At 57.7% G+C, this 21,871-nt stretch overlaps 3 protein-coding genes across 4 annotated transcripts in view; 2 read left to right on the plus strand and 1 right to left on the minus strand.

The window, feature by feature from the left end:
* On the plus strand, nt 1-21,439 carry LOC146420331 (Fc receptor-like A). The gene is made up of 3 exons (XM_085048383.1): nt 1-32; nt 19,830-20,060; nt 20,190-21,439. Exons 2-3 carry the CDS (start codon nt 19,868-19,870, stop codon nt 21,359-21,361), a joined length of 1,365 nt encoding a protein of 454 aa, XP_084904509.1. The 5' UTR covers nt 1-32; nt 19,830-19,867; the 3' UTR covers nt 21,362-21,439.
* LOC146420323 (low affinity immunoglobulin gamma Fc region receptor III-like) overlaps nt 1-21,871 on the plus strand; it is a 123,413-nt gene that overhangs the window by 71,489 nt on the left and 30,053 nt on the right. The window lies entirely within an intron of this gene.
* LOC146420332 (Fc receptor-like protein 4) overlaps nt 8,674-21,871 on the minus strand; it is a 22,445-nt gene continuing 9,247 nt past the window's right edge. The window contains exons 6-9 of one of the 2 annotated variants that reach the window (XM_085048412.1): nt 9,862-9,945; nt 9,452-9,473; nt 9,284-9,363; nt 8,674-9,201 (exon numbers count right to left, since the gene is read on the minus strand). In XM_085048412.1, the coding sequence (XP_084904538.1) occupies nt 9,107-9,201; nt 9,284-9,363; nt 9,452-9,473; nt 9,862-9,945 (281 nt within the window). In that variant the 3' untranslated portion in view covers nt 8,674-9,106. Of the gene's footprint in view, nt 9,202-9,283; nt 9,364-9,451; nt 9,474-9,861; nt 10,119-21,871 lie in introns of those variants that run through there. The other variant, XR_014849193.1, reaches the window with a different exon arrangement.

The raw sequence follows: 21,871 nt of genomic DNA on the forward strand, positions 1-21,871 counted from the left end.
CTTCCTTCCAGCCCAGACCCTCAGCCTCGCTGGTGAGTCCTCAGGAGAATGCCATGTCCCCACCCTGCTGTCCCCAGCCCCACAATGGCCCTGGCAGGCTGGTGTCCCCTGTCACCCACAGGTGCCCAAACCACCCAGCTCCTCGTGGAGCCCCCCTGGATGCCAGCGGTGCTGTGGGACAATGTGACACTGTCCTGCCAGGGCTCAGGGACATCTGGTGCCACCACTTGGTACAAGAACAGGGAGCACTGGTGGAAGAAAGGACCCGATCACTTCCTTGTCACTGAGAGTGGCACCTACACGTGTGAGAGACCTGGCACCGGGCTCAGTCCCCCTGTGCGCATCTTAAATGGTGAGGGGGCGATGGGTTCCCTGGCGGTGTCCCCAAGGGCTCTGGGTGAGCTCTGTGTCACACCCCACATGTGACGAGAGCCAATCCCCTGAACACGGGGACATCCCAGAGCATCCCAGTACAATGAGACTGCCATCCTGGCAATGGGGGACCCCTGGTGCCTCCCACAGAGTCCCCAGATGTGACAAGTCCCCCCTGTCCCACAGAACGTCTGGTGCTGCAGGTGCCAGCGCAGGTGCTGCTGGAGGGGGACACGGTGACACTGCGCTGCCGGGGCTGGCGGGACAACACCGTCACTGGGGTGCGATTTTACCGTGAAGAGGAGGATCTGGGGGGACGCCTCAATGGGACCGAGCTGTCACTGTCACCCCTGCAGCTGCACCACAGTGGCCGCTACCGCTGCGGGGGCTGGGTGAGCTCGGGGCCATCACAGAGCTGGGAGAAGTCGGCACCAGTGACAGCGACAGTGACAGTGTGGAGTGAGTGTGGGAATAGGGGTGGGAAACCCCAACACCTTCCCAGGGTTCCCTCACCACTGTGTGCATCTCTCATCCCTCCCTTCACCCCTCCCTGGGTCATCCACACCTTCCCATGTCCCTCCCAGCCCAGGTCCCTCCATCTCTGCCCGGGTCCCTCTCCAGGTCCCTCTGCTCCTCCCCGGCCTCCCTTTCCAGTTCCCAGCTTCATCTTCTGCTCTCCCTTCCCTACCTGGGCCACATCCCCCCAGCCCCTCCCTGGGCTCTCCCCACCCCTCTCTGGGCTCCCCACATCCCTCCCTGGCTCTTCTCTGTCCCATCTCTTGTCTGTCATCCCTGCCTGCATCAACCCCACCCCTCCCTGGATCTCTTTCTTCCTCAATGGAATCTCCTCTATCCCCTTTGTACTCCCCTTTTGCCACACCCCGAGTCCCACACACCTCATGGGTCCCCCAACCTATCCATGTCCCCCTGCAGAGGTCTCACTCTCGGGAGTGTCCCTGTTGGCACAACACCCCGGGGGACAGGTGGTACTGGGTGACAGCCTGGTGCTGAGCTGTGTGGTGGCAATGGGGACAGGTCCCCTCTCCTTCTCCTGGCACCAAGAGGGCTCGGGGACACCGCTGGGCACTGGCCCCCGCCTGGAGCTGAACCATGTTGGGGACAAGGACAGCGGCCACTACTGGTGCCGGGCCAGCGACAGGCACAGTGTGGCCGAGAGTCCCACACTGAATGTCACTGTTCTGGGTGAGTGGGACCCTCGGGCTGGGGATGACCCACCCATGGCATCCCCCATCCCTCCTCAGGTCGCAGCCCCTGCCACTGCAGGTCACAGTCCTAGGTAGCTGTGGCTCTGGCTCTGGATGCTCCCACCACAGCATCCCCACCAGAGAACGGGTGTCAGCAAACACCACCGTATGTCACAGTCATGGGTGAAGGGCACCCTCTCTCTCCAGGTGCCACCATGCATAGAGTCCCTCATCCTACCCATCCCACCCTCATTCCCCCCTCTGCCCCTCTCTCACACAGTGTTCCAGCCCCTCCCCCACCCTCAGCCCTGTCTCTGTCCCCGCAGTGCCCGTGGCCAATGCCACCATCACCCCTGGCCCCCCGGCACTCCAGGTGCACGCAGGTGACCCCGTGACCCTGCGCTGCTCGGTGCAGGTGGGCTCAGCACCTGTCACCTTCACCTGGCTGCACGATGGGCATGAGGTGGCCCAGGGTCCCCTCCTGGAGCTTGGGGACATCGATGTGGGACATTCTGGCACCTACCAGTGCGTGGCCACCAACCAGCTGGATGAGCACCGTGTGTTCCAGGCACTCAGCCCAAAGCTGGCCCTGGAGGTGACACCGCGGGGACACTGGGGCACAGGTCAGATCATATGGGGTCCCTGTGGGGGCCTGTGATGTCCAGGTCATGGACGACCTGGGTTCAACCCTGCTGTGTCCCTGGCAGTGTCACAGAGGGAACAGAGCACAGGAGGGAAGTCCTTAAGTCACCAGGGTTTCAGGACCCCTGTGGTGACAGGTGACCCCAGTGTGTGTCCCTTTGTTTCCTGCAGTGGCCGCAGGATTTGTTGGGTCCTTGTTGTTCCTGGTTCTTCTCGCGGGTGTCATCAACGGCTGTCACTGGTGGCACCACACAGGTGAGTGACAATGGGTGATGGGGGCTCCGGGAGTGGTGGGAAATCCCCCAGAGAAGGGAGGTGACAGGGCAGCGCCCACAGTCTCTGATTTGGGAGGGGCTGAGCCTCCTGTGACCTCAGCTCAGGGCCCTGGGCAGTCTGGGGAGGTGTTGAGGGTCATGCAGGGATGCTGGGGGTTCTTTCAGGGATCCTGGGAGAGTTTGGAGGTTCCTCCTCTCGGCTGAACTTGGGGTTTTGGGGCTCAGTGAGCTGGGGACACTAGGATAGTTCAGGGTTTCCGGGCGACATCAGGGATACTCGGGGGTCCTCGGGAGAATTGAGGTTCTGGTGAGGGTTCAGGATCCGCAAGGATGGCTGGGGGCTCCTGGGACCCCACAGTCACATTCTGTTTTCCTTTGCAGCCACCAGGAAGCACCAGGACAGGTGAGTGGGGGGCTCCAGTCATGACCCCCCTCTCACCCAAACCCCCAGGACTTCTCATCCCCTCCCACACACTCCCTTATCCCCACAGGGCCCCCCTGGAGCCCGAAACCCCCCCAGTGGAGAAACCTGAGGCAACCTATGTGGAGCTGCTGGGGCCGAATGGGCAACCGTGGGAACCCAGTGACATCTATGAAATTCTACAGCCAAAGTTTTGACACTCTGGGAAGTGGGGGGCACTGGGGACACTGGGGTTTTCTCCTCCACGGCTTCTGTGGTTGCCCATCCTGTTTGTGAGGTGGCCACGAGTCATGGGAGGCTTCAGAGAGCACCCAGTGCTCCCCATTCCCCCTCCCAGTAGCACAAGGGGCTCCCCCATCCCCTTTCCAGTACCTGCAGAGGAGCCCCAATCCCCATCCGAGTGCTCTGAGTAACCTCAGTGACTTCCCCATTTTCACCCCACAGTGCTCCCAGTACCCCCAGGGGATCCCCATTCCCCCTCCCAGTACCCCTATGCTCCCAGTGACTCTGCATTCCTCCTCCCAGTGCTCCCAGTACACCAGGTGGCTTCCCATCCCCCTTCCCAATTCCAAGGGAGCACAGGACCTGTCTCCCTGCTCCTGAGACAAAAATGCAGCTTTTTGGTTAAACTGGCAGAAATGGTGTTTCTTTGTTCAGCTCTCTTGGGTTTTAGCAATGGGATTCTCCACTTTTGTGTTGCCACTAAAAACCAGGGGTGTATGATTAGATCCTGTAGGATTTGAGGCTTTGTTTGCTGGTTTTGAATGGTTGGGACAGAGACGAGAGATCTCTGAAGTCAGGTCTTAGAGCATGGGGTTTATTGTGAAAGAGTGTGAGTGTAGGGGAGCTGCTAGGGGCTGCCAGGCAGCCCAAAGCATGTCAGAGAAGCAAGAGAGAGAGAGAGAGAGGGAGAGAGCAGGAAGAGATGAATAACAAGAGAGCGAGCTGCCGTTTGCAATACAATAAATCATCTTCTGTGTTGAATATTCTAATTCTCATTAACCAATCTGGAACAAGCTACAAATCCTACAACATTTACATACAACCTTTAAGAATCATTGCATTACCATACGGCGTTATATTTTAAACCCTAAAACCTGCTTTTTGCACCCTCTGCCAAGCAGGCAGGGTCTGCTCTGACCCTTGGACCTGCCTGCAAGCAGAGGGTATGGTTTCATCAAGAAGGGGGATTGCCTTCAGTCGGCCATACCATTGTTTTCAAGTTGTTCACTAGCTGGGGTTGGTAACTCAAAGCTTGTCTTCATTTCAGTCTCCATATCCTCAGCATCTTTTGCCAGGTAATCATATTTATAAGGCTTTCTATTTCATTGTCCCCAACACAGGGGCTGCTGCCCCTTCCCTCCCAGTGGAGGCACAAAAGGCAAAGATCCCAAAGGGCTGAGAGAAGAACAATTTCCTGCAAACAGCAATGACAGAGAAAACCAACAGCAACAGCAACAATGTTCAGAATCAAAAGAGTCAGAAAAGGAGCAATTTCCAGGGAAAGCCCCTTGTGTTGGTTTGAAAGACAGGTGTCTGCCAAGAGAGGTTGAACCCCCCCTTAAGACAGAGAATGTGATTTTTCCCCTCCCTCCGAATTATTTAATTTTGAAAAATCAAGGGCTTTCAGGCAAAGGTATGGGAAAAAAGGAATATCAGTTCTTTACTAGTATCTATAAACAAGCAATAACAATAATAGCAACCACAACTAGAATCAGAAACCAATAGCAGATGACTTGTGAGCTGCCGAGCTTTTTCCCATGTGGTGTAATCACGGTTGCAAGCAGCAGGGGCGCTGTTGAGCTCCCGGCCGGGCAGGGCAGGTGCGATGACTCCCGAGGGGCTGAAAGTGGCGCTGTGGCACAGGGTCGGGTCAGCCTCAAACAGCTGGTAATGGCGGGCAGGCTGAGAAGAGAGCAGGAAGGCAAAGCAGCTCTGAGCGGCAAAAAGCAGAGCAGCAGGGGTAGGAGCTGGCTCTCTCCCAGCTAGCTAGCGAGGTAGCAAGGATTTCTGCAGTCACAGCAGACGCCGCGGTCTCGTGTGGCAGAGGGCGGGGAGCAGGCGGCAGAGGCAGCCGGACTCTCCTGGCAGCTGCTGCGAGGAAACGCAGCCTGGGGAAACGTGCACTTCCCAGTGGGAAAAAGGTTGAATCAAAGCTCACCCAGCCAGGAGAAGAGGAAAAACAGGGCACAGTTGGATTTCCTCTGGTCGCAGCTGAAAAGCAAAGAGCAGCCTCTCCTCCCAGTGTCCAAACCACGAGAGAGCGTTCCAAGGGCTGGCTCTTCCCTTACCCTGCCCTGCCCAAGCATACCTTTTGTCTTTTACAAAAGACTTGATGGCTCTAAACATTCAACTATTTGTTGAAGTTGTAGGGTCCGGAGGGGTCCGGCCGCCTTAGTCTCAATGGCTTCCGGGGCTTCGGGAGACCTCGGAGGCCTCACCTGGGCCCAAGCTCTCAGCCCTCCCGGCTGTTCAGCTCTGTCCCAGAGGCGGCTACGGTCAGCCTCGGTGTTCCCAGGCTCGCTCCTTGGAGCGGCAGGGACTACGCGGCGGAGGCGGGTGCCTGCCGGGCAGGAACGCCGTGGAGTCGCTGGTCACTTCCCGTGATAAAGAGAGTACGACGAGCTGAGAGTCACCAGTGCGCAGTTTATTAAAGGAGAAGCAGCGCGGGGGAGGCACACTGGGGGCTCTCGGGTGGGGCGGTCCACGCAGCTGCCGGGCGCAGAGCACGGCAGGGCTGGGGTCGCGGCCACACCACGCCGAGAGAACAAAGGGAGGGGGTTTTTAGGGGGAAATACGGGGTTTCCCGGGGAGGAACAACAGGGGCGGAGCCAACGGGGCTCCGGGACAACATGAGGGACAAGCGGGGGAGCAAATGAAATATAACTAGGGAGGGGATTACAAACAACTCATGGGGGAAGCCCGGCAACAGAACATTCTAGTGAGGGCAAGCAGCAGGGGCGGTGATAGGGGCGGGGAAGCGAACTTTAAACCAATAAACTTAGGAAAAACTTTCCAGGGGAGGGAGAGAGCGGTTTATGGCCCGGCCTCCTCCGAGTCCCAGGCGATGGCATCCTCGGCAGCGTCCCTGTGGATTACGCCGACCGCCGGCCTCGGGGACTCGGGATCCGCAGCATCGGGCCGCCGCACCCCCACAATTTGTTGCTTAGTAAGAGTGATGGAGAAAAATTCTAAGCCCTTCCCCAAACTCCAACACCCCTGGAAAGGGACAAACGCCAGCATGTTTCCTCCACCAGGAGGAACCTGGCAGGGCTCTGGACCTTCATTGCTTTGATGGCCAAAGCAGCCTTCAGGAGGCTCTGCATTCTCTTCTTCCCCATCTCAAAATCCTCTCTCTCAGTTTAGAAAAAAGTTTGGGAGAGAATGCTTGGGAATGAACATTTCCTCTGAAAAAAGGGTTTCAGCAATCCCTTCCCACTGATATGAAATGAATTTTTAGTAGGTGAAAGTGAAAAAAGTCTGTTTATTTGACAAACAAGGTGCCCGCGTGGCACAGGAGGAAAAAAAGTAACTGTTAGATATTGAACCATCAGAATGTCACCCTCCACACACACCCCCCACACCCACAGCAGCAAAAACAAACCCAAAATGTCAGGGGAAGGGGAAAAAAACCTTCACCAGCCACGTGCTAGGAAAAAAAAGGCAGATAATTTTGTCTCAGGGAAGGGAATAAGAGTCCACACAGCAGCTTGGGGAAGAGAAAAAACAGATGGGAACCTGGTGAACCTCTGACATTGGTCTCCTCCATGCTGCAGACAAGGGTGGTGAATTTTAGAGTCCTTTCTTTTGGTGGCTCAGCTTCTCCCAAGGTCCAGGGCTGGGCGGAGTTGCTCTGGCAGCTCCCCACAGGTCCTGCTGACCGTCTCCCCAGGGATGATCTGATCTTCATACCAAAAGCAAGGCAAACAGTTCCAGAAGAAACAACAGGAGTCACTGAAGAATTGCTACTGCAGGCCAGTGAAAATCTTCTTGCCTAAGCAAACACAACCAAAGCTAGCTAAAAGCAACCATGTAACACCTGTCTGCTCCAAAAAGCTGAGCACAGGGGAGTGAGGGTTTGGACCAAGCCCGAGCTAGAGTTCCTCTGGCTCCTGCTCCTCCACCAGACCACACCTAAAACTACAAGACCCATTTCTGGGCATAAAGCAGACGATCAGGAGTAGAGACTCATTAAAAAATCACCCCCAGACACCCTCCTCTGCCGTGTTCCCCCTCATTATGATGTCATCAATGCACTGTGGGTTTTCTGGAGCCTCCCCATTTTCCAGGGCAGGCAGGATCAATCTGTGGCAGTTGAATTTCCTCTGTCTCCACAGCAGCTCCTACAATGCCCAACTATGTCCTTTGGGGTCCCTGAAATCCCCTCTCCTGACAGAATCTGTGCCAAGGATTCCCACGGCCACTCCCAAGGGGCTGATTTGGCCATTCCCACTCGGGGTCACTTCAGCAGGATCTGTGTCCACGGCGTTGCCGGGAGCCGTGCAGTCTCACCCTGGGCTTTCTGTGCCAGAGCTCAGCACCGCCATCGAGCTCTGCCTGCCTGTCCTGCCTGTGCCTGCTGCTGGCCAGAGGATCCTGGCTGCCCCTGCTGACTCAGACTTGGGCAACATCCAGTGCTGAGACTGGATGACACGGCCCGTGTTGGATTTTGGGTGGAGCACCCCCTTCTTTCCTTGTGATGCCGGTCAGTTGTTACGACCCGGGGAATTTCTGAGCTCACATCAGACCCTGCCCACTACAAGTGTGTCCTTGCAGCTTCTGCCTCGCTGGAGCCACCAGTGCCCTTTGCTAGCTGTGGTCATAACCACAACAAAGGGGAAAAAGTAGCACTGAGTAGGTTGGAAACTTCTGTTACTGTGTTGTTTGTTTTGTTCCATTCTATATATTTTCTAGTAAAGAACTGTTATTCCATTTTCTACATTTTTCCTGGAAGCCCTGTAGTTTTGAAGTTAAAATAATTTGGAGAGAGGGCTCTTCTTTTTGTTCCAAGAAGATTCCTGCCCTCCTTGTCAGACATTTGTCTTTTGAACTAAGACACTTTCCTATGGAAAACAGACATCCTTGGAAGCCTGGCACCAGCGAGTGCAGGGAGGAAGGAGGGGAACTTGGGGCTGCGGGCACCTGAACGGGGATTTCAGGGAGCCCAAAGGGAATCATTGGGCTTTGGCAGAGCTGCCATGGAGACAGAGGCAGTTCCACAGCTCAATCCCTGGCCTGGGCTCTTCCAGGACCCTTCTGTTGTGGGGCTGCCGAGGGTGGAAGAACAACAGAGCCCAATGGACACTACAACAGGACCCCATTGGAAACACGGCCTCGACCAGGACAAACACAAGGGTTGATGAGCTGACATAAGGAACTGGGAGAAAACACTCCAAGGACAAAACAGGCTAAACTTAAGCTGCTGCAAAGTGAAATTTATTACTAACAGAGTCAGAGGAGGATAAAGAGAAGTAAAATAAGCCCTTAAGACACTGTTCCTGCCCCCAGCCTTCCCACTGATAGCACAGTGGGAACAGGGTATGGGGGTTTGGTCAGTTCATCACCAGAACCTTCTTGTGCTGCTTAGGGAGAGGAGTTCTTGCCCTGCATTGCTGTGGGGTTCCTCCCATGGGAGACAGCTCTGCATGAACCTCTCCAGCATGGGTCCAAATCTCTCAAGCAGCAGCACACACAGTGCTGCAATGTGAGCTCCTCCCACAGACAGACAGTCCTCCCAAAACTGCTGCTGCGTGGCTCCCTCATCCACAGGGTGCAGACCTCCGAGGCCAGGCTGTTCCATCTCAGGAGCAAGGCCTCTCTCTCTATGGGGTCTCCCAGTGGATCACAGCCTCCTCCAGGCATCCACCCATTCCAGTGTGGGTCACTCTCCCATGGGCTGCAAGTGAATCTCTGCATCCCCATGGACCCCATGGGCTGCAAGGGGACAACCTGCTTCACCATGGTCTCACCACGGCCGGCAGAGGAAATTTGGCTCTGGCACTAGGAGCACCTCCTCCCCCACCTTCTCCACTGACCTTGGTGTCTCCATGTTGTTTTCCCTCACATGTTCTCAGCTCCTCCTTCTTCTCTGGCTAGAATGAACTATATATGCATGTTGTTTTGATTTTCTTCTCAAATATGTTATCACTGAGGTGTAACCAACATCTCTAATTGGCCCAGGCCACATTCCCTTAGATTTCACTTGGTTCCTGCAGTCGCCCATGAGGTCCTGGCAGCTCTGCGTAGGTCACCTGGGGATCCTGGGGTGTGGTGGCACGGGGGGATGCTGCAAGAGACACTGGCTGTGGGATGGGGGTGGGGGTGACACCCTGGGTGACGTGTCCCTGCGTGTGCCACCCCGTACTCACCTGCCATCCTCTTGGTGATCACAACGTGGGTGTACAGCATCTCCCTCTCCTCTGGGGGGGCTGGGGGCTCCGGGGGGACCCTGCTGGGATAAGGGGGTGTGTGGGAGGGGATGGGAGGTGTTGGGGGTTGGGATAAAAGGGGAGTCATGGCTGGAGCCTCCCACTCACCTGTCCTGGTGCTTCCTGGTGGCTGCAAAGGAAGGAGGTGGGGTGACTGTGGGGTCCCAGGGCCATGACCCTGCACAGGAATCCTGAATCCCACTGGACCCTCAGTTCCCCCCAGGATCCCTGAGTATTCCTGAAGTGTCCAGGAACCCCTGAAACACCGCGGTGCTCTGGACCCTCTGAGCCTGCAGAACCCCAAGTCTGATGGGAGGGGACCCCACAAACTCCCCCAGGATCCCTGAAAGAATCCCCAATATCCCTGCTTGATCCTCCAGCACTGCCCCAAATCCTGGAGGCAAAGGTCACAGGGGGTTCAAATGTCAAGTCAAGCACTGTGATTGCTGCCCCATCACCCCCACATTCTAGAGGGCTGCCCACCTCCCGAGGCCCCCATTGCCCCCACTGTCACTCACCCATGCTGTTCCACCGGTGCCAGGCCACAGCTACACCCAGGAGCAGGAGCAGGAACACGAGGGACCCACTGACCCCTGCACCCACTGCTGGAGACAGAGTGGGACACATCAGCATCACCTGTCACTCTAGGGGTCCTGCAACTCTGGTGACCACGTGTGACCCCACCTGTGCCCCAGTGTCCCTGTGGTGTCACCTCCAGGGCCAGCTCTGGGCTGAGTGCCTGGAACACATGGTGCTCATCCAGCTGGTTGGTGGCCACACACTGGTAGATGCCAGAATGTCCCACATTGATGTCCCCAAGATCCAGGAGGAGACCCTGGGCAACCTCACGCCCACTGTACAGCCAGGTTAAGGTGACAGGTGCTGAGCCCACCTGCACCGAGCAGCGCAGGGTCACGGGGTCACCTGCGTGCACCTGGAGTGCCGGGGGTCCAGGGGTGATGGTGGCATTGGCCACGGGCACTGCAGGGACAGAGATGGGGCTGAGGCTGGGGGAGGGGCTGGAACATAGTGTGGGGGGATGAGGGAGTCTCTGCATGGTGGCACCTGGACACAGAGGGACCCCTTCACACATGACAGTGACTGACAGTGGTGGGGGTCACACCTGGTGTAAGGTGAGGGCATGTAATGGGTGGGATGAGGGTGAGGTGTGGGATACTGTGATTGGGAGTGACCACAAGCCGGAGGGACCCTCTCACCCTGGACCATGTCTGAGGGTGATGGTGGCCGTCACCCTGTAGGGGGTGTGGATTAGTGTGGATGGGAAGTGATCGATTGGTCGAGGCAGATCGTGGTGGGTGTCACCCCAATCCTCAGTGTCCCACTCACTCACTCAGGTGACGCTCAATAGGGTGACTTGATGTGACTTGACGTGGGGTGTGGGATGTGACAGGTGGGATGAGGGAGCCATGGGTGGGATGTCCTGGGTGGAGATATCTGTACCCAGACAGTCTCAGTTACCTGGGACTGTGACACGCAGTGGTGGGGCTGTGACCTGGGGTGGGTTGGGCTTGGTGTGGAGGAGATGAAGTGGGATGGGGAATTCCATGGGTGGGATCACCCCAGCCCGAGGGTCCCACTCACCCAGAACAGTGACATTCAGTGTGGGGCTCTCGGCCATGCTGTCCCCATTGCTGGCCCGGCACTGCTAGTGGCCGCTGTCATTGTCCCCAACCTTGTTCCGCTCCAGGTGGGGGCCAGTGCCCAGCAGTGTCCCCGAGCCCTCCCGGTGCCAGGACAAGGACAGGGGGCCTGTCCCCGTGGCCACTGTGCAGTTCAGCACCAGGCTGTCACCCAGTGCCACCTGTCCATTGGGGGGCTGTGCTGACAGGGACACCCCTGATACTGGGATCCCTGTGGGGGAGACAAAGGGAATGGGGGACCCTGGAAGGATGAGGGACACCAGAGAGCAGTGAGGGACTCAGGAAAGGGAGGATCAGAGAGGAGTGGGGGGATCCCAGTGAGGAAGAAGGATGCCCAGAGATTGGGAGGCTTGGAAAGGGGTGGAAGGGACACCAGGAAGGGATGGAATGTTAGGAAGGGGAGGCATGGAGGGGGTTGGAGGGGACCAGAGGGAAGGTTTTGTGGAGCCAGACAGGGATGGTGGGACCTTTGAATAATGGAGGAACCTAGGAGAGGGAGAGGTGTAAGGGGGGAGTGGTTTCGGGACCAGGGGAGGGATGCAGGGACCAGAGACACTCATGGGAGGACGGAGGGAGGGACCTGGGGGAGGCAAGGAGGCAGGTAGAGAGAGAGTCAGGCAGGGCTGGGGACCCGTGGAGGCTGTGGGGGTTGCCGTGCCCATCCCCGCACTCACTGCGCACCGTGACGCAGAGCCGGGCGCTGCTCTTCCGCACGGCCCCCCCCTCGGAGCGCACCTCGCAGCTGTAACTGCCCGAGTGGGAGACCCCCACGGCGGGCAGCAGGAGCTGCGGGGACCCCTGCGGGCCCCCAGCAACCGCCCGTCCCGGTAGAAGAGGTGCAGGAGAGAGGCTCGGGGCCGCAGGGGGCTGGGGGTGCTGAGGCAGCTGAGATTCAGGGGGGACCCCTCGGTGGGCTCGGGGGTACCCTCCAGCTCCAGCACCGGCACTGAGAAGAGCTCTGGGAAGGAGATGGGAGGTTGGGATGTGACTCTGAGTCTGCTGGCTGAGGGGATGTCTCGTTATTGGAGTTCCAGCTGTGGGGTGCTCACCGTGCACTGTCAGTGTCACTGGCTCTGACATTGACAGACCGATGCTCACCAAGCCACTGCAGTGGTAGCTGCCACGGTGGTGCAGCTGCAGGGGGGACAGGGACAGCTGAATCCTCCTGGGAGAGCCCCCCCGCTCATTCATCTCATGGTAAAATTGCACCCAGCTGACTGATGTGTCCTTCCTGACTCGGCAGCGCAGTGTCACCGTGTCCCCCTCCAGCAGTGCCCCTGCCGGCACCTGCAGCACCAGCCGGTCTGTGGGACAGGAGGGAACCCATTGCACTGAGGGGCTTGAGAAGGGTCCAAGGTGGGACCCCAAGGCACCAGGGACCACTGGGGGAGTCTCCATTGTGTGGAAGGATCCCAGAGAGACCAGGGGTGACCCCATTGCACCAGCGTCCCCATGGTGTTCCCATCCCACTGGGATGCCCTGGGGAGCACTGGGATGTCCCTGTGTAAAGGGGACAGACACTCGCCACAGGAGCAGTGTGAGGCCACCCACAGAGCAGAGCCCACTCAGAGCCGTCAGTGGACCATCCATCCCCATCCCCTGCTCACCATTTAAGACCCTCACGGTGGGGCTGCACCTGGTGCCATGTGTTTGACAATTGTAGGTGCCACTCTCAGTGACAATGAGGTGGTCAGCTGCATCCTGCCACCAGCGCTGCCCATCCTTGTACCAAGTGGTAGCACCATCAGTCCCCAAGCCCTGGCAGGTCAGTGTCACTCGGTCCCACAGCACTGCTGGTGTCCAGGGGGGATCCACGAGGAGCTGGGGGTTTTGGGCACCTGTGGGTGACAGGGGACACCAGCCTGCCAGGGCTAGCACATGGCTGGGGACAGTGGGGCAGGGACATGGCATCCCCCAAGGACTCACCGGTGACACTGAGGGTCATGGCTGGAAGGGAGAAGGAAGAGGGTCTAGGTGGGGGTGGCATCATGATGTCAGAAGCACCCGGGGACAGCATGTGGGGCTGTCCCCAGCAGTCCCCATGGGGACTCTGGTGTGGCCCAGAGTTCTTGTGGACATGGACACATTTGGCCACCCTGGGCTGAGGCAGGACATGGGGACACTGTGGACACCCTAGCCATGGTGACACCACCATCCTGGCAATGGTCCCACAGTCCCACAGCACATCCATCCACGTCCACATCCCCATGGCCCTGTGCCTATGATCCTATTGCGATGGCACCTGTCCCCATGGGCTATCCTCATGTTGCTTATCCCCTTGTCCCTGTGTCTGCATCTTTCTCCCCTGTACCCACAGCTGGTCCAGCCCTGTGATGCCTCTCCTTACAACTCATTCCTCCCATTCCTGTACCCTGCTCTTGTCCCCACAGCCACCCCATGGCCCCAGTCACACCAGGGTCCACCCCCATGGACTTGCTCTGCTGGCAGTGGGGATCTCAGGGGACGCCACAGCCCCCCTGTGCCCCCTCCCCACTGCTCTCTGCCTCACCAGGGCCATCCCTGGGGCATCAGGCCTGTGCCCAGGGTACTCACCCCACAGGAGCAGTGCCACCTTCCCGGCCATCCCGGTGTCCTTAGCCACCCAGGCTGGCTGTCACACGACTGTGCCGACTGTCCCCTGGGTGGTGGCTTTTCGGACTAAGGGGAAGGACGCGAGGTCAGGTCTCGTCTCCACATGTGGGTGGCCCTTGGTCGGGGCAGGGTGGGGACAGGCTGGGGGCAGGGTGGGGACATGACGGGGATATGATGGGGACACGGTGTTGTGAAGAGTGGGGGGTTCAGGGGATGTAGGGAGCTCAGGATGGGTGTCCCGGGGCAATGGGGGTCCAGGGAATGGAGGTCCTGAGGAGGAGGACTCACAGGAAATGGCTGTCTGGGGATTGGGGGTCCCCATGCAGGGGGGTTCAAGGATGGGGGTCCCAGGGGAACATGGTAACCATGGATTGGAGTCATGGCATGTGGGTCCCGGGGACAGGGGTGTGGGGGAAATGGGGGACCCCTAGGGAATAGGGGATTCCTGGGGAATGGGGGCCCATTGGATCAAGGGAATGAGGGTCCTGGGCACTAGGAATCCTGTTATGATGATGCCAGGGAGGTGGGACCTATGGAATGGGGGTCCTATTTTTGGTTTCCATGGGGAATGGGGGTCTGAGGGATGGGCAGTGTCTGGGTGGGCATGTGGGTTGAGCTCCTTCATTGGGTGACTCAGATTTTGGGGTGACCCAGGGCACAGCAAAGCCCCCTGTTTGGGGGACACCGCATGAGCACACTGAAGGTATCAAATGTATCCACTGAAGGTATCCATTCACCTGTGAGGATTTTTCCTTTATCTGTTTCTTTTTTTCTTGTTTTCCACATTTTCACGCTACCACCCCTATCTTGCCCTGCCCCACTCCCTGGCTCAGCAATCCCAGGGAGAAACTGAGCAGGGAACAGGCTGAGGTAAAAAGGAGTGCAGAGGTTTCAGGGAGGGGTGGGGGGGCTGTGGGGGCTGTTGGTGATGGAGCTGTCTGGCTGAACACTTTCACTTTCCCTTTCCTGCAGCAGAAGAAAGAGGCTGTTTGTGCTGGGAGTTGGAAGACAGGGGCAGGATCATTGCTGGGGGACACATCTAGGGAGGTCCTGTCCTGGGGTGTCCCTGTTCTGGGGGTGACACATCCTGGAATCTCCAGTCCAGGGAAGGCCCTGGAATCTCCAGCCCAGTGGGGCATTGTGACCTCTGGGGTGCCACAGCTTGGGAAATGCCCCATCCCCTCTATGTCCCCCTTAACAGCACCTCTTCAGTTTGGGAGCCCCCAGACCCCCTTTAGGAGCCCCAAGGTGCAGCCCCTTCCCCTCCAATCTTGCAGCCCCCCAAGGCCCTTCTGTGGGTGAGAAGCCCCCACAGGAGTGACAGAAACCCCAACTACCTCCCATAACCACCACCCCTCACTCCCCCTGCAGGGCCTCAATGCTGGGAACAAGGATGAGGATGAGACCTTCCACATGAAATACCTGTGACCCCCCTGACTGTCCCTCCTCTGTCCAGAACATCCGAGGACAATCCTGACCCCTTCCCCCAGCACTGGGATGGAAAACTGGAGCTGACTTTAGAAGAGCAGCTTTTGCCAGCCCTGCTCTGAGGCTCCCACCTGCCCCCTTGGCCCACTTTGATTCTCACAGCTTTAGAGCTGCTCAAAGGTGTGAATTGTGTGGGGGAACAGGCCTGGCTGTGGTTTGCTCAGCCCTGCAAGAAGCACAGAAACCAACTGGAGCTCAAGCAGTGGCTCTGTTAGGGCCTTTGATGGTTTTCAGAGCAGGGCTGGGTGGAAACCAACGGTGCAGGGGCAGCTGGGAGGGAACCAGTCCGGAAATGCAGCAATTGATCGTTTTGTCCCTCTGGCCAAAGGACTGAGAGAGCCCCAGAACTCCTGCAAAGACAACAATATGCTAAACAACCTGACCTGGACACTCCTCCTTCCTGTCTCAAATCTGTAGCCCTTTGGAACCTCCCAGAAAGAATGTTGGGTTCTGGCTGTGGCCACCAGACAAGAGGGAAAAGTGTGGAAATGTTGATCAGGGGCTGTACATGTTGATCTGGGCAACACAGAGGCGAGAGCAGGAGCAGGGAGTGCCCAGGCAGGGGAATTCAGGGCAGGATGGAGGGGATTTACCAAGGAATCACACCCTGAGGGACACATGGGCATTTCCACAGACTCCTGTGCAGTGGTCCAAGGATGGAAAGAGTTGTTTCATTTTTGGGAGCAGAATCCATGGGAAGTAAATCAAGTCTCAGAGTGCGAATGAGAAAAATTGGGACGAGTTCCTAAATATGGCCTATGAAAAGCCTTCCTTATATGGTGTGTTGCTGCCCAGCAGACAGGGAACAATTTCATGGACCTGTTGGACACTCAGGGAGATTCCACACTCCGTACTATCCAAAGCAAATGCTGCTGTGGGATGCACGAATGGAGTCCCAAAGCAAACCATGTAGTCTCAGTTCTTTGTGATTTGTTTTTGTTTACATTGTGTGTGACTTGTTTGGAGACCAACTCTCAAAAAGATCCTATAAACCATGCCATTTTATCTTTGTCAGTTTGATTTGGCTGAGTTTGTTTTCTTTACTCATAAAAAAAGGTGTGGCAAAAGTATTTTACTTGTATCCTATGGATGTGTAATTTTGTCTCAACCAATTGGGAATAAGGGAATTCAATCCAATTTAGTCTGAGAATTGCCGTTGTCCAGGCAAGGTCATTAAAGGACATGTCTGAAGTTGGGGCACTTCAGAGGTCACAGTGCCCCACAGGTGATGGAGGGGTGGTCAGGATTCCCCTGGGATGTGTCACCCCCAGAGCAGAGACACCCCATGACCAGACCTCCACCCAGATGTGTCACCACACCAGAAGAGCTCTTTTCCCCCAGGACAGGACCCCCCTGGATGTGCCCCCCAGGACAGAACCACCCCCATGTCTGACTCTTTCCCCATTCGGTGCAGTTACAGTCACAGCCAGCAGGGGCGCTGTTGGCTCCCAGCTGGGCAGGGAAGGTGCAATGGTTCCCCCGCGGCTGCAGGGGGCGCTGTGGCGCGAGCTCAGCCGCCTCTCCACCTGGCAATGGCGGCTCAGGTGACAGAGAATGAGCGACAATGACTTCCTTTGTGAAACTCACGGGGAGCAGCTGGTCTGAGTGCCACTGCGGGTGGTGAGCTGGACTGTAGCAGGAACCTCAGAGCAGTGGGCTGGAACACCAGAGCCAAGCACACCCGGGGTGGTAAACAAAGTGTGGACAAAACTCTGAAGCTCTGGCAAGAGTTGCAGGGGTTGGGGCAGATGCAGGGTATCAAGTGAAAGTGTAACAAAAACTGCCACAACAGTGGCAGGAAGACAGCCAGGCTGGGCAGCTGCAGCTGAGCTCCTGCAAGCCGCAGGGAGAAACTCCCTCCAGAGAAGGGAAGGCGGTCAGGGTCCTGGGTTTCCCCTGAGGCACCCAAGCAGATGGTGAGGGTCACTCCCAGTGAGGTTGGGTGTTGGAAACATCCCAGTTCAACAGCTGCTCTTGCGAGCAAAGGCTCACCCATGGTAAGGAGAAGCAGTGAAGGACAAAACTCTGCAGTAGCAGTGAATTCTCCCCCCAGGCATAGCCCAGCACCAAGAGCACAAACATCTCTCCTGCCATCCCCCTGAGAGAAAGAGAGCGCTGAGAGGGCTGAGCCCAGCCCCTGACCCCCAGCCAAGTCTCACCGTATCTTTGCACTTCCCAAGAGAAAACCTCCCTGCTAAGAGACTGCAGCAAACTGCACCCCTTCCCCCTCCTCCGCATCCTGGCTACATCTTTTGTCTCTTAAGTACTCCTCCTTCCCATCTCTTATGCAACAAATGGGAAAAAATTCCCCGAGAGAAAGAAAGAAATTAAAAATCCTGTCCTTCAAGAGAAGGTCCATCCAGAGCCACGAGACTTTATGGTTCCCTTTTGGAGTGCATTTGTACATCCCTCAGAGGTGTTTGCTGTGGATAATATGGAGTGTGGAATTTCTCTGAGTGTCCAACAGGTCCATGCAATTTTTTCCTGTCTGCTGGGCAGCAATAAACCCATAAAATAGAAGGAAGGCTTTTGTTGGGCCAAATTTAGGAACCCTTCCCAATTTTTCTCATTCACACCATGAGACTTGATTTACTTCCCATGGATTCTGCTCCAAAAAGGAACAACTCCGTCCTTGGACCACTGCACAGGAATCTGTGGAAATGCCTGTGTGTCCCTCAGGGTGTGATTCCCTGATAAATCCCCTCCATCCTGCCCTGAATTCCCCTGCCTGGGCACTCCCTGCTCCTGCTCTCACCCTTGTGTTCCCAGGATCCACGTGTGCAGCCCCTGATCAATATTTCCACACTTTACCCTCTTGGCTAACAAGCACAGCCAGAACCCAAACATTCTTTCTGGGAGGTTCCAAAGGGCTGCAGGGTTTGAGACAGGAAGGAGGAGGCTCCAGGTCAGGTTGTTGAGCAGATGGTTGTTGTCTTTGCAGGAGCTCTGGGGCTCTCTCAGTCCCTTGGCCAGAGGGACAAAATGATCAATTGCTGCATTTCCGGACTGGTTCCTTCACAGCTGCCCCTGCAGGGCTGGTTTCCACCCAGCCCTGCTCTGAAAACCATAAAAGGCCCTCACAGAGCCACTGCTTGAGCTCCAGTTGGTTTTTGTGCTTCTTGCAGAACTGAGCAAACCACAGCCAGGCCTTTTTCCCCCACACAATTCTCACCTTTGAGCATCTCTAAAGCTGTGAGAATCAAAGTGGGCAGGTGGGAGACTCAGGACCTGTTCCATGCTCAGGAGCTCTCCAGGATAGCTGAGCCAGGAAGTGGAGGTAGGGCAGATGCAAAATGAGCAAAATAAAGAAAGAAATGGAAATGAAGAGAGGAAAAAGCACGGGATGAGGCCACAGCCCTGGAGTCCTGCCCTGTGGTGCCTCCCCAAACCATGAACACCCCATGGGGGCTATGCTGACCTGTAGGTCACTCCAAAATCTGAGGCACCAAGTAAAGGAGCCGAGACCCAGGTGCCCACCCAGCCACTGCCTGGGTGGGTGCCCTGGTACCTTCATTCCCCTAGGAGGCCAATCATGGCTTCCACATTCTTTATGTCACCCCTCTCTGGGACCCCCCTACCCTCAGGACCCCCATTTCCATGGGGCACCCCTTTTCCCTGACAGCCCCATCCCATGCAGACCCCCATGCCATGATCCCAAATCCCGCGAGCTCATGTTCCCCTGGCACCCCCATCCCTGGGCCCCCCAACATAGGGCCCCCTACTCGTGTGTCCGCCATTCACATGGCACCCCCATTTCCCTGGAACCCAGTCCCTTGGCATCCCATTTCCTTGGACACCCATCCTTGGCTCCCAACACCCCCTCAGGCTCCAATTTCTGGGAACATCTTGTCCCCACCATTTCCCCCACCATGTCCTCACCATGTCTGCACCATGTCCCCACCCTGTCCCCATCCTGTCCCCACCCTGCCCCCTTTAAGGGCCGCCAACACGTGGGTATGAAATGTGAGGTCGTTTCCTTCCTGCTACCCAGGGGACAGGAGGCTCCAGCAGCATGTGACAGCCAGCCTGGATGGCCGGGGACACCGGGATGGCCGGGAAGGTGGCACTGCTCCTGTGGGGTGAGTGCCCTGGGCACGGGCCTGCTGCCCCAGGCATGGCCCTGGTGAGGCAGAGAGCGGTGGGGAGGGGGCACAGGGGGTCTGTGGGGTCCCCTGAGGTCCCCAGTGCCAGCAGAGCCAGACCATGAGGGTGGACACTGGTGTGACCACGGTCATGGGATGGTGGTAGGGACAGGAATGGTGGGACAGGAACAGAGAATAGGGATGTGAGGAGAGGCACCATGGGACTGGGACAGCTGTGGGGACACGTATGGGGGAACTGTGATCTAGGGACAAGGGGACAAGGGGACAGGCACTATGCAGATGTGGGTGTAGGGACAGGTGCCATCAAAATGGGATCATGGGCAGAGAGTCATGGGAATGTAGCTGTGGGGACAGGGGCTGTGGTGCTGGGTGGGGGTCACCTGTGCCAGCGCAGTGTGGCTGAGGTGTTCCCTCCCCCAATATCTCTGTGTCCCCACAGGGATAGTTTGGGGACAGCCCTCACACCCGCTCCACAAGGTGCCACTGTCCCCATGGTGCCACCCCTACCCAGCTCCTCTCCCTTTTCCCTTCCAGCCCAGACCCTCAGCCTTGCTGGTGAGTCCTCGGGGGATGCCATGTCCCCACCCCGCTGTCCCCACTGCACACTGGCCCTGTCAGGCTGTTGTCCCCTGTCACCCACAGGCACTCAGACCACCCAGCTCCTCGTGGAGCCCTCCTGGATGCCAGCGGTGCTGTGGGACGAAGTGACATTAACTTGCGAGGGCTCAGGGAGCCCCGGTGGCACCACCTGTTACAAGGATGGGCAGCGCTGGGGGAATGATGGACTTGACCACTTCGTTGTCACTGTGCGTGGCACCTACATGTGTGAAAGACCCAACACTGGGCTCAGCCCCCCCGTGAGCGTTGTAAATGGTGAGGGGGTGATTGGGATGCACCCCATCTTCCGCACCAGGATCTGGGTGGGCTTCACTCCATGGGTGGCCTCACACCCTCGGTATTCACTAGAGCTCCCTGATGCAAAAGGACTCTCCTGTCCCACAGACTGGCTGGTGCTGCAAGTGTCAGAGCAGGCACTGATGGAAGGGGACACGGTGACACTGCGCTGCCGGCGCCGTTTGGACATGTGGCTCATTGGGGTACACTTCTACCACGAGGAAAAGGATCTGGGGGAGCCCCTCGATGGGACCGAGCTGTCCCTGTCCCCCCTGCAGCTGCACCACAGTGGCCGCTATCGCTGCGTGGTCAAGGTGATCCCCATGATGCCACAGTTGTGGGAGAAGTCAGTGCCAGTGACAGTAACAGTGCATGGTGAGCACCCCAACAGTGGGCACCCTGATATCCCAAGACCCAAACATCCATTAGCCGTTACCCTGATACCCCCACAGCCCAATAACCCAATACTCCTACAGCCCCTCCCCAGCACACTCGGGGTCACCATCCCCACCTCCCATCTCATTCCCAGAGCTCTTCTCGGTGCCGGTGCTGGAGCTGGAGGGACCCCCGAGCCCACCGAGGGGTCCCCCCTGAATCTCAGCTGCCTCAGCACCCCCAGCCCCCTGCGGCCCCGAGCCCCTCTCCTGCACCTCTTCTACCGGGACGGGCAGTTGCTGGGGGACCCGCAGGTGTCCCCGCAGCTCCTGCTGCTCGCCGTGGGGGTCTCCCACTCGGGCAGTTACAGCTGCGAGGTGCGCTCCGAGGGGGGGGCCGTGCGGAAGAGCAGCGCCCGGCTCCGCGTCACAGTGCGCAGTGAGTGCGGGGATGGGCACGGCAACCCCCACAGCCTCCCCGGGTACCCCAGACACAACTGGCTATCCCCATCCTTCTGTGACACCCACCTTGCATCCCCCCATCCCTTCCAAAGGCCCTCCCCGGGTGTCCTTCTGTGTGCCTGCATTCGTCCCTGCTATCCCACACTCCTTCCCAAGTCTCTGCTCCGTACTCAGCTCTGCCTTCCCTTCTTGGGTCATTGCCCCCATCTATGTCCCCCCAGTCCCTGCGTGGGTTCCCTCCATCATCCTCAGGCCTCCCCACATCTCCATTGGTCCCCATTTCCCTCACTGCAATCCCTTCCACTTCCCTCCTCACCACCCCCTTTCTCCTCACCACGTCCCTCATCCCACCCACGCCTCCCCCAGGGGTTTCAATCTCAGGGGTGTCCCTGTTGGCGCAGCCCCCCAGGGGACAGGTGGCACTGGGTGACTGCCTGGTGCTGAGCTGCACAGTGGCAACAGTGACTGCGAGGACAAGTTCTCTGTCCTTCTCCTGGCACCGGGAGGGCTCAGGGACACCGCTGGGCACTGGAGCTGTGCTATGTTGGGGACAATGGCAGCAGCCACTACCAGTGCCAGGCATGCAATGCACTTGAGAGCCTCCCATTAAATGTCATTATCCTGGAGGAGTGAGACTCTTGGGCTGGGGGTGATGCCACCCACGGCATCCCCCATCCCACCCATCCCACCCTCATCCCACACAGAGCTTCCCCACGCCACACCAGGTCACAGTCCTTACCACTGTGAATTTCAGTCTCTCGTGACTGGGACCCTCACGCTCCAGGTTCCTCCACCCAGGACATCCCACCCATGGGTCCCTCATCCCACCTGTCACATCAGGTCACAGTCACTGCCACTGGGCATCGCATCCTGGGTGAGCGGGACCCTTCAGCTTGGGTTCACCACAAACACAACATCCCACACCCAACCCATCCCGTTCCAGGTGATGGCAAC

Source organism: Lichenostomus cassidix, unplaced genomic scaffold (genome assembly GCF_008360975.1).
Source record: "Lichenostomus cassidix isolate B80296 unplaced genomic scaffold, HeHo_3.0 HiC_scaffold_852, whole genome shotgun sequence".
In the NCBI taxonomy this organism is placed as follows: domain Eukaryota; kingdom Metazoa; phylum Chordata; class Aves; order Passeriformes; family Meliphagidae; genus Lichenostomus; species Lichenostomus cassidix.

What these genes read in the sequence shown, in the direction of transcription:
- LOC146420331 (XM_085048383.1), top strand. Translation starts at nt 19,868, where the DNA reads ATGCCAGCGGTGCTGTGGGACGAAGTGACATTAACTTGCGAGGGCTCA. An exon ending in CCCCGTGAGCGTTGTAAATG is followed by an intron (nt 20,061 to 20,189) that starts GTGAGGGGGTGA and finishes CCTGTCCCACAG; the next exon opens with ACTGGCTGGTGCTGCAAGTG.